Raw genomic sequence first — 15,680 nt, forward strand, 5'->3', positions numbered from 1 at the left:
ATTCAGGAATATTCTGGACAGTCTCCCCCCCCCCCCCCCATATGCTGTTGTAGAGGGAAATACTGGATTTTTTATCTACATTTTTTTTTTGGTATGTGTTTTCCTCAAGCCACTTCTATGCTAGGAAGACTTAACCACCTGAAAACAGTTTACTTCATAAGCTCCTGCCTTGAAATTCCTGTGGTTAGTTTGCCACTACAGACTGTTCACCTGCAATGATCTTTAGGGTAGACTGGAACTCTAGTCATCAATAAAAGTGGCTGTTTCACATATTGAGTCACATACAGTAGTTAATGCAAGTCTTTTCTCAATCAATACAGTATAATTCCCACAATACAAGAAAATGATTAGACATGGAACAGAGGAATATTCCTTGACCTTCTGGGTTTGCTTTTCCAGGCACAAATCTTCATTAGTTCAGAAGGCCTGAAGACTTAGATGTATTATAAAGCAGATTGTGTAAGAATGTTTGGATCAGGTGGATGCTATGTATGCCGGACTGCACTGCAGAGACACAAAAGCATGAAGTCATTGTTTTATTGTTTTTGAGGGCTGGTACTACAATTGGACAATTGCAGCAGTTAACTGTTGCATACAGAGGCTTTACTAGATGGTCAAGTTATTACTGGAGTAGTTGGAAGACACAAAGCTAAGCATCTCTGACAGTGTACACAAACTTCAAAGCAGCGGTGTTGGAAAAAAAAATTTGGAGCTGCTTGGTAGGGATGACTTTAATTGTGGGCCAGCCAAGAATACAGGTCAGTATCTGCCAATTCTTTGGTTTGAAGTTTTGGAGACCAGTTACTAGGCTGTGAAATTAAATTTAGCGTAGGAAAGGCAGAACGGTTTCACTCAGCAGTGCTGTTGCAGGGTGTACTGGATCTATTTTATGCTACTTCGTTATACAAGACTCAGATAAGATCCAGCTCTGGCCACTGTTCAAGATTGTGGCGATGACACACAGAGCTTTAAGTTTTCCTAGTGCAAAGGGAATAACATTGTCCACAATTCTAGCTCTATGTGTTTCTAGACAATGCCTCATAAAGAAACTGACATTAGTGAAAGTACAAGACAATCCTCCAAGACCCATTGACACTAATAAACAGTGAAAAGAGGAGAGCAGGCTTAAAATTGAAGCTCCTTCTGAATGCCCCAGAGTGTATCTGCACTCTTCCTCAGCTTGTCTTCCTCCTCACTCTTCAAAGTCATTTTCACCACATCTGTAATGCCTGAGTAACCCAGGACACAAGGAACACTTAAGAAGACATCATCTTTAATGCCATGCATCCCCTAGGAAGAAGAAAGCAAGACTGGTTAGTCACAGAATACTTATCCTTTCGAATAGTAGGTTTCCTTTAATGTAAGGAAACCATGGGGTACGGGGGGAGGGGAGATATGGCACTACCCAATGGTCAAAATGGTGTCTACTTAGATACTAATCCCCTGGTTTAGCCAACTGACTGCTTCTTCCGACGCTACCTTGGCTTCCATCTCGTTCTGTAGTAAATATGTGTTCATGTGATGCTCAAATTGCACAGAGGGGAAGATACGATAAGTCAACTAGTAAGTTTCATGAAAAACTCAGAGGCAGCTTAAGTTTTATCACACCATAATATATCTGTGGAGTTTTCTTAAAATATTTGCACTTGGACCTTTGTCTAAATTCCCTCAGTTCCACTATTATGATTTGGGACAGCTTCTAAAACTTGAGCTGCAAAATTGGAGCCTCCCTTGCAAACTAATTGATGAAAAGAGGGAAAATTGCTGAACTGGCTAGAATTACAGACTTTGTTCATTTAAAAAACTAATATAATTTTACAAAGGCTTAAATTCCTTGGATGCCTTTCATTAAATTAATTGTTATACTTTGACTATAAAGGTGTACTGTCATGTTTGGTCATTTGTATTGCATACTCTTTGATGTATTATAAGCGATGCTGATACACTGACTTTGTACTTTTAAATATAATAAATAATTAAGCAAAATACCTGATAACTGCACCTACTCCTGACTGTTGTGGCTAAATTGTAAAGTTAACTGCCAGACAGGACTGCCAATTATGTGTGTTAGCAATCTATTTCTTACCTTCACCATGGTAGAGATTGGGTGTACTCTTCTTAAATTCTTCATAATGGTTTCAGCTAGATCTGCCACAGAAAGTCCAATTGCCCAAGATGTATACCCCTTCAGCTTGATAACCTCATAAGCGCTACAGAGAAAATGGGTGATAGTTGGTTAGCAGTAGCACCACTAAAAATACATTTTTGCTAAATAACAAATATGGCTGCACTTCATCTCTGCTTGAAATTCTTGGTCCTTTGTACCTTCAGATGGTCTCTGCAGCAGCACTTGAGGTTTGGGCTTTTTGTTTCCATTACTTAGCAACCCAAATCGTTAATGTCTTCATTTTGTAATATTATGGGAACTTTCTGTGTATATAATGTCTGTAACAATTAGTTGGTTGTTGTAATAACTTTTATACATTTCATGTCCAGAATTTGGTTTATATAAGGTATCAATATGCACAGTTGAAAAGTCCAATACTTCCAACCTGGGGAGTGTTTGAAAATACAGATCTGACAATCATGACTAGAGCTTACAAAAATTTCAACTTAATTATAGTTTGGCGCTTATTTTCAACAAACACTACATTTACCTGTCTACCACTTGTTTGTGGACTTCTTTCCAGTTTTCTTTGTCTCCATCTGTTCCCATGTCAGGATGTAAAACTTTCAGGGAGACACCAGCAACATTCACACCACTCCAGACAGGCACTGAATTTTAAAAAAACGAATACAGCTCTATTTACGTGGAATGGCGTTTCACAGTTTATAATACAGTGTACTAAATATCTGCAAATTACTAAGGAAGGGACTGCCACCTTTTCTCATTCTGGACCTAAGCAACCCCCATGTTCATCTTTCTGTCACAGAAACATAGCCAGATAATGCCACCTGTTCTGCTACTTGCATGATTTAAAATATTCATATACCACTTTTCCAATTCACTCAAATATCAACAGACTCTAAAAAGCAGTATGCAGTCAAGAGCAAGGAGTGCACAGCTTGCATGAGAGCAGCAGATCCAAGACTGATGCAATAGTTTTAATTGAATGCATGGTGGGTGTCTACAGTGGATTTACAGGTCAAATTAAATATCTTAATTATGAGACAGGATATTTATTGAAAATATTGCCTATGCACGTACTTGAAGTTTTCTTAAAGCTGCTATAAAAAGGAAGTTCTATTTTCTATAACTAGTTGAGAGCAAGAATATAGAATTATGAAAGGAAAATAAGTATTTCCCATTGAAGGATACAACTGCAGTCCTAAATGGATACAGAAAGTAGTTCAAAAATTAGACTTAGGTAGATTTCATTCACTTTTGCTTTCTCTATAAGAAAGTGCTAGGTCTCTTGGAGCAGTTTTATTTCCTGTTGCATGTTGTGCGGAGAGACAGTTGCTAGCATCTCTTTAAGAACTGACTTAGCATTTTAACTCCTAAATTTAGAATGACAAGAAGGGCAAGCCTTTTTTAAAAAGCTGCTTTAAAGAACTCCAGAATTCCTCAAGAGTCTCTTATGTGAAGGAATTTACCCAGGACTCTCCTGTTAAAGAGTAAAGGGCAAAATCGGCCTACTTGGATTACAGACCTGACCTTTTCAGGTCTGCCCAAGTCAAATATAGATCTTCTAGTGTTACTGCTTGAGGTTAGATTATGTTCCCAACTTTATACTGAGGGAGCAGTGAGGAATACTCTCTTGGTCTGCCCAGGATAGAAGTTGACAGCAGACAGACCCCATCTAACTATACCTCCTTTCCTCCCTCCCCTACACCCCCAATTTTTAATCTTTCCCTTCTTCCAAGGAACTCAGGGTAACACGTTTCTCCCTTTGTTCCGTCACAAGATCATTGGTTATGCAACACAATATGCAAATGTAAGCTTCTGTCAGTGCTTTTCAGCTCTTTTCAAACTTTTTGAGCACTGATAGGGTTTAGAAGATAACATCATATCAGAGATATTCATGGGGGAAGGATAGCAAAGAATCACAGGTGAAAGGGGTCAGTATTGCAAGGCATGCTCTCCAATATGGTCATCTGTTCAACACTAGAACTGTTAATGCATATTTAATGTTTCCATAGAAAAAGCACTTTGTGTAACAAGGGAAGTTCTATGCTTACTTACCACTGGAGTCTCCATGCTCTCCAATGATCCAGCCATGGCAGCTAAGAGGGTGGATATTCAGCCTTTCACCCATGAGGTGACGGAAACGGGCCGAGTCCAGATTACAACCACTTCCAATAACACGGTGCTTAGGAAAGCCACTGATCTTCCAGGCCACGTAGGTCAGAATATCCACTGTTGAGCAAGGAGTCCATTGGTTAGAAACTGTTGTTTTATACTAATAAACATGAAAATCATGAGATCTGGGTAACTGTTCAGAATCAACAACTTGTTTAAATGGACAGGGAGTTCTACAGTGTTCAAACCTTCCATTCTGTTCCACCATTTCATAAGGAGGGGAAATTTAGGGATGGTGAACTGAGATTAAGGCTTTTGAGGGGAAGGTATCCAAAACCAACCAAAGGTGATTCCATAATGTTTTCCCACTTGCTTCAGCGTTTGTTTAGTTTTTAAAAATTAATTTACAGGCCCATCCAGTTTCTTGAGAACAGGTTCACAAGAATTAAATGATACTTACTCCGAAATAAGTGTCACTGGATTGGGAAAGGAAAACTTCCTAAGGTGAGACAGAATGGGCAAATAGAGGGTGCCTTATACAAAGGCTGAGGTAACATCTCTTGTGCAAAGAAACCATTGTTGCAAGAACTTGCCAAAAGTAGGTTGAAAAAAATTCTTGTGGTTTATAGTCCCTCCGGCCCATCTGCAAATAGTATTATTTGTCATCACCACAGAAACACCGTGTTCTCGATTTCCTTTGTGGGAGCATGCACTTCTTGCCTGTAAAGCATGAGACAGTTCTTCAGTATCAAGGCATGACCAACCTGGATTGGAAACCACAAGCAGCTTGCAGTCAGGGCTATACTTGACGACATTAGGAAATGTATTTTCGAATTTAGAAGATGTTCACAAGCTTAAGCTAGCAACCTTGGACCCAGATCTTTGTGCTAGGATTCCACCTTCTTCGTGCTGCCAGCGAAGCCACCAGCAGTGATGATAACCAGTTTAGAGTGTGCGGTTACAGCATAGTCTGCCAAAACAAATATATCAGAATTGCATTGGCTGAAAATTCATTTTACACTGCAGTCATATTAAAGACATACTGAATCTAGGAAGTGTCATAGGAAATGTGACAAGAAGAGGGAATCCAAGAGGTCATCAGGACAGAATGACCAATACGAGGGTTGGTCACTGCACAAGGTAGATACAGTGCTCCAGATACTCTTAAGCCCAATATATCTTCTCCCCTATTTCATTTTAGCCTCTTTAGTCTACATGTTTTTTGATTGATTAAGGAGGAAGCAGAAATCTGATATTGTAAAAAGGCAAATTAAAGATCATGATAGTTCCAAGAAGTTCTTTGTTCCCATGTTAAACAGTTACTTTTCACAACTTTCCCTTTCAGCCAAGCAAATATGAAAAGGGCATTTTTGGAAAGCAACAGTAAAATGATAGCTTACATTTTGTCCTAAAACACCCTTCCTCATGGACACAGGTAAACAGTTATGGTGGCTACAGTACCCAACCATTTTTGAGTACTTTGCTGGACAATCACTTGTCATTATCTGGGACCCAATTGTTATTTTCCTCTCTGAAAGGGCTAAAAGCAAAATTACACAGAGGCTCACATGTTACAAAGACAGTCACAAAATAGACCCAGCCAGTTTTGTACAATGCCTCTGGAGGTATGGTTTTCAGCTGTGGTGGATTCAGCAGACACATCTGAACCATAACAGCCCCTCTGGTTTGATATTGGTATCCTTTCAGCCTGATAGTTTAGGAAATTCGGGGCTGGGGGAGTCAATCAATGCTATTTTAGAGCATTGTCAGTTAATGAGGATAACAAAAAAAATAAGAGAATTCTTGTCAGCCAGCTCTGGGAGAGCAATTGTTGCCAAAGAAACAATGGCTTGGATCCTATGTCTTATTTCTCTTCGCATTTCACTTTTTTGTTACAAAGACAACTGCAGAGTATGTGTTCCTCCTCAGGCACAATGCACTTCCACACATGCAACATCATTGTCTTCCAATGAGCTGCAAAGTGCCTATCGTGAGAAGAAAGTAGTATGAGTGGAAACAAGACTTGATGGCCCTTGTGGTCTCTTCCAACTCTATGATTCTAAGATGCAGAACCCAGGTCAATAAAGTCCTCTGTATTACTATTCAACAAGCTTTGTGTGCTGTTGATGTGTGAATATTCAACTGACTTTGTATCAACTGTCTCTACACCTAAAGCTCCAGCCAATATTTTTTTTTTTTTTTTTTTTGGGCTCTGTTCCTGAACTACCAAAAAAAAAAACTTGCCCAAACTTTGAGAATTATTTTCTTCATCTACTTCACTGGGAGTGATATTGGCTCATTTATCATCTTCGTAGGATATTTAAAAGCACTCTTTCAACCACATTTTAACCTTCCACTCATCTCTATCCACTCCAGCCTCTTCAACTAAGTGAAGGGCATCTGCTGCACATTATCAAAGAAAGTCTCAACTGGAGTTTCAGGTTCCCATACCTTGAAGCCCTGTGTGCCCATTCAGGATGGTTCATACAAGTGCCACCACCAAATACAGTCAGTTCAGGATTGTGACATGTCTTCATCACAGGAATACATAATGGAGGCACTAACTGATACAAACAGAACTTCCACCCTATACATTCGGCACCCCTGGAAGCAACTGTCTGGTGGTCACTGTATGAATCAACTGGACCAGAATCTGCCTATATTTCAGAAAAAAACACTAAGACCTTTCTATTTAGAATTGTGGAGTTATTTCCTTGCATCCAGTGATAAAAGGAAACCAGAGTTTGTTACTTCAAGCCTGGATCCTATAAATGGCACCACTCTCTTTCAACAGCCTTGCAAAGGCCTCCTAAAACCTGGTGTTGGATGGTCATGGAAGCTTGTGGACAAAATGACACAGGGTACAAAAGGGTATATGCTGCTATGAGGAGTATTGAGCAAAACTGCTCTCACCAATAGAACATCTTGTTCCAACTGGTAAAAGATCAAGAAACAATAATTTATCCTGGTTCACCCACCTCACTGTAAATCATATGAGGCTCTCATGAACTCTTGCACCAGCTTTTTAGGGGTCTTTTTAGCATTTAGAAAAAAAAAGTAACCTTTGCCAGAGACAATCTTTGGTGTCCTGAGGAAGAGGCTGCCATGTTGAAGGTCCAGCATCTCTCCCTTCAGCTTGTCCTCAATAACATCAACAAGGGCAAGTTCATCAGCCAAATCCTACAAAAGGCAAGAGTAAGAGAATGTCATCCTAAATATATGTTAAAGGTAGATTTCACTGACATTAATGTTTCGGGTTCCACAGTACAACAGGCATGGACAACTCAAAAATCCGCCCACAAGGAATGTGATGTGGTCTGCCAGTGGCTTGATACACATCCTGATCTTGCTGCTCAAGCAGCAACAAAATCCAGTGGCCTCTTGATGCCCTGGGTGACTGTGTCCTACTTACACAGGCTTGTAAGTTGTGCTAGCCAGCTTTAGGGCAATGATTGGCATGAAAGTATTATTCATAATGAAGTTCTAATCACCCAGTATGGACAATTGTAGTAAACTAACATTGGCATTTAAAACAAGATTAATGAATATTCACTTATACATAACTGATAACATATAAAGACATCTCTAACTTGGCTTCAAAATCTGATGATTTTTTTTATTGTGAAAAAGGTCAATAGCAAAGATGGAGCCTACAAATGAAAAACACCAGTTCAATGATTATATTTCTCTTTCCCTCTGTTTATACCCCTAGAAACCTTCTCCAGAATTGGGAACAGAACAAGATGTGAGGCTACTCCAAGAATAGGAATCAGAAGAAATCCCCCATCTCCAGTCCTTCGTGTCTAAGTGCAGACTGCAACTGAACCAAAGCATAGCAATTTGAACTTGCCCAACACTTAGTGGCAATTTACTTTGACCACTGTTGAAAGTACACTTGTGTTTAACAATCATAATGGAAGTTCTGGAATAACACTATCATAACTCCCAACAAGAAACTCAACTGACATTGTAACATTTGGAAACTGTATTTCTAGCAAAAGAAAAAATTCAAGTAAATCATTACACTTATCCATTTCAACCAATATGGGCCAAGATACATAAGAACATAAGAACAAGCCAACTGGATCAGACCAAAGTCCATCTAGTCCAGCTCTCTGCTACTCGCAGTGGCCCACCAGGTGCCTTTGGGAGCTCACATGCAGGATGTGAATGCAATGGCCTTCTGTGGCTGTTGCTCCCGATCACCTGGTCTGTTAAGGCATTTGCAATCTCAGATCAAGGAGGATCAAGATGCCATAAATCGACTTCTCCTCCATAAATCTGTCCAAGCCCCTTTTAAAGCTATCCAGGTTAGTGGCCATCACCACCTCCTGTGGCAGCATATTCCAAACACCAATCACACGTTGCGTGAAGAAGTGTTTCCTTTTTATTAGTCCTAATTCTTCCCCAGCATTTCTTTCAATGAATGCCCCTGGTTCTAGTATTGTGAGAAAGAGAGAAAAATTTCTCTCTGTCAACATTTTCTACCCCATGCATAATTTTGTGGTAGACTTCAATCATATCCCCCTCAGGCCGCCTCCTCTCCAAACTAACGAAGTCCCAAAACGCTTGCAGCCTCTCCTCATAGGGAAGGTGCTCCAGTCCCCTCAGCTAATCATCCTTGTTGCCCTTCTCTGCACTTCTTTCTATCTCCTCAATATCCTTTTTTTGAGATCTTGGCTGACTCAGAACTGGACACTGAAATTACTCCAAGTGCGGCTCGTAATTCACTGCTTTATATATATGGGCACTTGATGTAATCTTTGCAGCTCTTTATTCTCAATTCCTTTTCTAAATGTGATCCCCAGCATAGAGTTTGCCTTTTTTTTACAGCTGCCATGCATTGAGTTGAGATTGCCATGGAACTATCAACTAAGACGGCCTCTAAATCCACTTTCCTGGGTCTGTGTGACTGATAGCACTGACCCCACACCTGTAAGCGTGTATGTGAAGTTTGGATTTTTTGCCCCTATGTGCATCACTTTTACATTTTGCTACATTGAACTGCATTTGCCATTTCTGAGCCCACTCACCTAATTTTATCAAGGTCCGCTTGGAGCTCTTACGCAATCCTTTACAGTTGGTTCTCCCACCCACCCTACATAATTTGAATTTGTATCATCCTGCAAACTTGGCCTGCACGTACTACCCACCTCTACTTCCAGGTTTCATTTTATGAATAGCAAGTTAGAAGAGCACCTGAGTCCCAAAAGCGTGATCCTTTGGGGGACACCACTCCCGACATCTCTCCATTGTGAGAACTTCCCATTTACACCCACTCTTTGTTTCCTGTTTCTCAACCAGTTTTTAATCCATAGGAGGACTTCCCCTCTTATTCCTTCATTGCTGAGTTTTCTCAACAGTCTCTGGTGAGGAACTTTGTCATAATGGATTATGTATAGCCCACTCACACACATGCACTCTATCTATGTCATCTTTCACCATGAGGTTACTCAACAATTGAATTAATTGTGCCTAGTGACTGTAGTAGAATTGACATCAGGATGTATGGAAAGTTGTACATGGAATGCATTTTTGCTTGTGTTTACAAAGTCTGTATTCCACTTTTTAAAAAAAAGAACTGTGACACAGAAGTAGTCTGTTAAAATGCTGTGGACTAGCAACCAATCAGACAGGCTTCCAGTCCACAGATGTAAATCCAAGTTTATTCTCACGGCCACTCTTTTGTCACAAAGCAAAGAAGCAAAATTAATTGCCGCTCACCTTCATCAAAATGCTTATGGCACAAGCCATGCCAACTGCACCAACCCCAACCACAGTGATCTTGTTGTGGGGATGGGTCTGCTCATCTTTGTGAACATTTTCAATCAGCTTTTCCTTGAGAGACATTCTGTAGAACTGCAAAAAAAAAATTATAGCATTATGTTACCATGATATGTTTCTGGTATGGATCCCAAAGCCAAAATTTCTGAGCTGTGCTTCCTGCTTTTACCAACAACACAAAACAAGTGGTTGTACAAAGTGCACTTGTTTGATGTCACGTCACATCTAGCTTATGGTAACACCTTGTGGGGGTTTCAAGGCAAGAGACATTTAGAAGTGGTTTGCCATTACCTGCTTCCATATCATAACCCTCCTATACCCTGGAGGACTCCCATCAAAATACTTCCTAGGGTTGACCCTGCTTGGCTTTTGCAATCTGAAGCGATCAGGGGTGGCGGGGGTGAGCCACAGTCCTTGGATTTTAGCAGGTTCAAAGTTTTCACAAAAACTGGGCATGGGATGCAGAAAGCAGAAGGAAACACAAGAGCTGGGGAAAGGAATTACAGAGCAGGACACACCAGTTTCACACCTCTAGGAGCTACACCCAGTAGTTGCATTCCCCCGTGTCTCTCAGGTTTGAAACAAGAAATGCACACATCAGGCAGTGACACCATGCAACAGGGTCTCAGAACTGTGACAAATCCAAGTTTGAGAACCAAGTCTGCACCCAAACAAAACTGGTGAAAGTAACTGGATGTCACATACTCAGGGAAAATGTTTTGTGCATAGGTTACAGAACTGGCACAGTGCAAGTTATCATTACAAGGTAAAGTCCAATAATTTTGTTAAGTTATGAAGACACTCCTGTTCCATGGTACAATCTTGCCTGGTGAAGCCCCTGGATATTAATGAATCCAGTCTGACCTTTGTACATCTGAGAACTTTATAGGAAGGCTGTAAATCATGCAAAGTTTAATTTAATTTTTTTTTGGGGGGGGGGAGAGATTAATTCCACTAATCCATTCACAATGTCATGCTCTTCCAGAGGTTTTTGTAAGATTATCTTGGGCAATTTTTCTATCTAAAATATATTATTGCAGATACTTGGTTTTGCAGTTCTCAAAACAGTGAATCTCTTGTCTGCAAACATGCCTTTTCTTCATGGCAAAAAAGTTATAAAATAAACATACTAAATTTCAAAAAGTTCAACGAAGATTGTTTGGAGTGTACTACAGATCTGCACAAAGAGCTAATTGTGAAGCGGGGAAATTAATAAAAATGAAAATTAAACCTTATCAGGAGAAAAGTCCACAAGAGTTGGGATTTCTGTACCCTAGATGGAGGTTTACCATATTTTTCCCTGCAGGAAAAAATCTATTATGGTAGCAGGCTATAAAAGAGACCCAGTTTGGGAATATTTTATTGAAGTTCCTCTACCGATGATAAATTTCAAACAGCGCAACAATGAAATGCAAAACCTGGTGGCCTGAATGAAACACCATCATGAGAAGTTCTGTTCATAGAGAAAACCAAGATTTAAATGTACTCTTACTGATTAGTGATATAAATCAAATCCACCCTGGCTTCAGTCACAGCCGGAGGTGCTATGAAGCAAGCAACATATGAGCTGGCTACTTAGCTCCTCCATGCAATAGTCAGGAGTGGGCAGAGCGCCTGGTTCAAGGACTACTTCCCCATACTGCTGCAGTGATATCACTGCTCCACACGAGGGAGTACTGAATGTAGGGACCAGGCTTGGCACTTTCAATCTCCATTGTAACACCATTTTTGATGCAAGCTAAACAAACACACTGTGCACTCTGTTGCAGCAAGAATTTGGAAAAGTCAGTAGCACTGGAGGGGATATCAGAAAAAAGCCATTACTACTAAAATGAATATAAAATATTGCCACAATACATTTTCTTTTTAGTTTTTTCATTTAAGTGTATTCATTCTGAGAAAGGTTTCACAATTTGAGTTGAGCAGGTTTCTCAAATTCTCCCCTTCTATTAATTCAAGAAGTGAATCATTTCTGCACTTTCAAAAGAGCACATACATGTCACAGAAGGACAATCACACTTGTTAATGATTCCAAGTATAGTCCTTCCACAGTCATAGCCCCTGTGGTGTGACACTTTCCATGAAAAGAAATTGCAATGAGAAAATCCACAGACACTTGACTGCTCCCTCCCCCATGAAATATTGCTAGATTCCAAGGGTCTTTTAGGGCCACAGTTACAGGAAAGCAGCTGAACACACAATTTATTTCTGTTAAAAATTAGGCAACATGCCATATCAGTGGAGCTCAAAGCGACCAGGACTGTAAAAGATGTACAAGCCTGGTAGGGGAAAGGAGGAAATCTGGTTGATCTTGAGGAGTAGTGGTTGGGTGGGGGAATCACAGAACATTCTCACACAGGAAAAGAGTAGCTGGCATAATTCAAGGCATCCCCTTCGGGGATAAGGCGGTCCATGAAATCCAATAAATCAATAAATAAAATAAACTCATTACTGCCACACTTGGCCACTGTTGGGGTAAACACATCCTAGAGCTTCAGCACTTTGCACTATTAAATTGCAAGATTAATCCTGCATGTTGAACTATGAGACCCCCGCATTTCAGCACAGGTGAACACTGGGTGCCTTAAAAACATAACATCATAAGAACTAGCCTGCTGGATCAGACCAGAGTCCATCTAGTCCAGCATTCTGCTACTCGCAGTGGCCCACCAGGTGCCTCGGGGAGCTCACATGCAGGATGTGAAAGCAATGGCCTTCTGCTGCTGCTGCTCCTGAGCACCTGGTCTGCTAAGGCATTTGCAATCTCAGATCAAGGAGGATCAAGATTGGAAGCCATAGATTGACTTCTCCTCCATAAATCTGTCCAAGCCCTTTTAAAAGCTTTATCCAGGCTTAGTGGGCCGCATCACCTACACTCCTGTGGCAGCATATTCCAAACACCAATCTACACGTTCCGTGAAGAAGCCGTTTCCTTTTATTAGTCCTAATTCTTCCCCCCAGCATTTTCAATGAATGCCCCCTGGTTCTAGTATTGTGTGAGAAAGAGAGAAAAATTTCTCTCTGTCAACATTTTCTACCCCATGCATAATTTTGTAGACTTCAATCATATCCCCCCTCAGACGTCTCCTCTCCAAACTAAAGAGTCCCAAACGCTGCAGCCTCTCCTCATAAGGAAGGTGCTCCAATCCTTCAATCATCCTCGTTGCCCTTCTCTGCACTTTTTCTATCTCTTCGATATCCTTTTTGAGATGTGGCGACCAGAACTGAACACAGTACTCCAAGTGCAGTCACATCACAGCTTTATATAAGGGCATGACAACTGTTGCAGTTTTATTATCAACTCCTTTCCTAATTATCCCCAGCATAGAGTTTGCCTTTTTCACAGCTGCCATGCATTGAGTTGACATTCCCATGGAACTATCAACTAAGACGCCCAAATCCCTTTCCTGTGTGCCTTCCAACACTTTTATTTAGATTTGGCGAACCAGGGTGAATACAAATCCCAGACTGATGTGCCTCATGCTGCCAAAATTGATTCCAGCCATGGCATGGTAAATGTGTATATAAACTGGCAGCAAGGGGAAGAAATCACATGATCACTTCCCTTATGTCCATCAAACCTTGAAGGCTCATTCAAGGGAGCCCATGTCTGCCAGTAGACGCTCCTCTATTCCAGCTCCCTTCCCAGCAGCATGCAGCCTCATGGCACGCACACACAAGCTCATGTTTTCCCAAGCTTGGAAAATTAGTTTTGTAATGACATCTTCACAAAGTTTGATCTTGCCATGGTAGTGGCTGCCTACAACTCAGCTGGTATTTTTAACTAGTGACTCCATTACTTCATGAATTGATCCCCATCTTCAGTACTCTCGTTTAATGGTGAAAACTGGTCTTAAACCAACTACTGACAGGAGGGGGGGGGGTCTTCCATGCTTGGCTCCGCCTACGACCGCTCTAGCAGTGAGTTGGGGCATGTGGGATTTCACAGCCGCCATTAAACCAAGCAGCAGTTCTGCTCCGCACGATCACAGAAGTAAGGGTCGCTGCACAGCTTGCAGTCTTCTCCGCCTGACTTTCAAAAGCCCGCCTTGGAAAGGAGGCAGAAAGAACGATGCCCGGTGACCCAGGAGGACGCTGCACGGGGAAAACTCCACTCACAGTTCCGCGTTAGGAAGCATTAATGACGCTGCGATCGCGTTGTTGACCCTTCCCAAGAAGGAGGCCACAGAATCTGCCCCTCGGAGACCCAGTCGACCCTCCCCCGAACTCAAGAAAGTCCATTGCCATCCTCAGGCAACTGGGTTGGACGGAGTTAGTGCTACTCCGGAAGGAACAGAAGCGGGTGGGTCGGGTAAAAGAGGCTGCCATGTGTGGCTCACTTGACGCTGCAGCGGCAGAACCCGCGGGGCACCGCTAGCTGGTCAGGGCGGGGTGGCGGCGCATCTTCCCTGCCCTGATTCGCTCCCCACGGTCTTGGGAAACTTTTCTTTTCTCTCTGGAGCCATGCCTCAGGCGGATATTGCAGCCCCAGACCAGAAGCACGTAGGCAACAGACCACATGGCGCTGGCCCCTCGCCAGGAGTCCCGGGCTGTAAAAGGTCGCCCGTCACTCATGTCAGCTTTTCTTTGCCTCCATCCCGGTTCCCGAAGGAGTGCCAAATTGCCTGCACGACCCTCGACGAGAGTCCCTTCCCTCCCCTGCACGTTTAGTCGGGGTGCGGGAGGCACGGTTACCACTCCACGGTGGGCTGGCTCCCTAGGCAAAGGGCATCATTTCGCACAGCTCTGCCGCCTCGCACGTTACATAACCAGTAGGGTCAAAAGTTGCTCTCTCTCTCTGTCGGCGGGCGAAACAAACCCATCACCAAAGCACTACGGAGGGGACCCGCACAGCCTCACCCCCACCGCCCTCAAATCCCCCAGCCTTTTTTCGTGCACGCGCTCCCATTCCTGCTCAGCCGCACAGGCGAAGGGGAGATGCATCCCTCCCTCAGACTTTCCGCAGGGCGCACCGAGCCCACCTGTGGTCCACACTGCCCGCCTACCTGGGAGACCTCCGCACAACTTCCACACCTCCGATTGCCGCTGCAGTACCGCGGAGGCGGGCCAGGCGGCGGGCGTTTAAGTAGCTACTGCGCCCGTGACGCGAGGCGGGAGGCGGCCCTCGCATGTTGCGCCGGGGGGGCCAGAGTGGGACGTGCCTGGCCACACGTCCAATGGGGGAGGCAAAGCTCCGCGCGTCTGACTCAGCTACGGCGGCAATAGGCAAGGCTGCACCGTCACCACACTTGCCCAAGCCCGGAGGGTGGGGAAGCACGTGGGCTCCCGGCCGGACTTCCTACCTCCGAATTGGCTCGCGGGGTCAGCCACACAAAGTTCGGCGGCAAGGGAAAAAGCTCTTTGCGGGGGGGAGGGGTTGAGTCGGTTGTGTGAAAGCATCAGGCCGACGACCCGTGTCGATCTCTATAACTTCAAATCAGTACATCGGTTCCTCCGAACCGTAGCTAAGATCGTGTGTTTCCTAAAGTCGTCTTGGGGGCTGCAAACCTAGGGGAATAAACCGACTGGCCGCAGTGGACTTTAGACTTAATGAGGGCTGCAATCGGTGCTGTGCGTTTTTGTTGAGAGTTAAATTGCGCTGTAATTACTTGGCTCATTCAGAAGTGATCCTGTGCCTCCAGTCACTTTGGAA

General features: G+C 42.9%; 1 protein-coding gene across 1 annotated transcript; it reads right to left on the reverse strand.

Moving 5' to 3' along the window:
- Positions 1-987: 987 nt before the first annotated feature.
- LOC125426498 (L-lactate dehydrogenase A chain-like) lies at positions 988-15,188 on the reverse strand. The gene is given in 9 exon segments (XM_048484840.1): positions 988-1,290; positions 2,087-2,210; positions 2,658-2,775; positions 4,187-4,360; positions 5,008-5,130; positions 5,166-5,213; positions 7,306-7,423; positions 9,968-10,102; positions 15,034-15,188. Coding segments are annotated over 8 exon segments (996 nt in total). The 5' UTR covers positions 10,094-10,102; positions 15,034-15,188; the 3' UTR covers positions 988-1,125.
- Between the last annotated feature and the right edge of the window lie 492 nt (positions 15,189-15,680).

Source organism: Sphaerodactylus townsendi, linkage group LG02, assembly GCF_021028975.2.
Source record: "Sphaerodactylus townsendi isolate TG3544 linkage group LG02, MPM_Stown_v2.3, whole genome shotgun sequence".
NCBI classification, from domain to species: domain Eukaryota; kingdom Metazoa; phylum Chordata; class Lepidosauria; order Squamata; family Sphaerodactylidae; genus Sphaerodactylus; species Sphaerodactylus townsendi.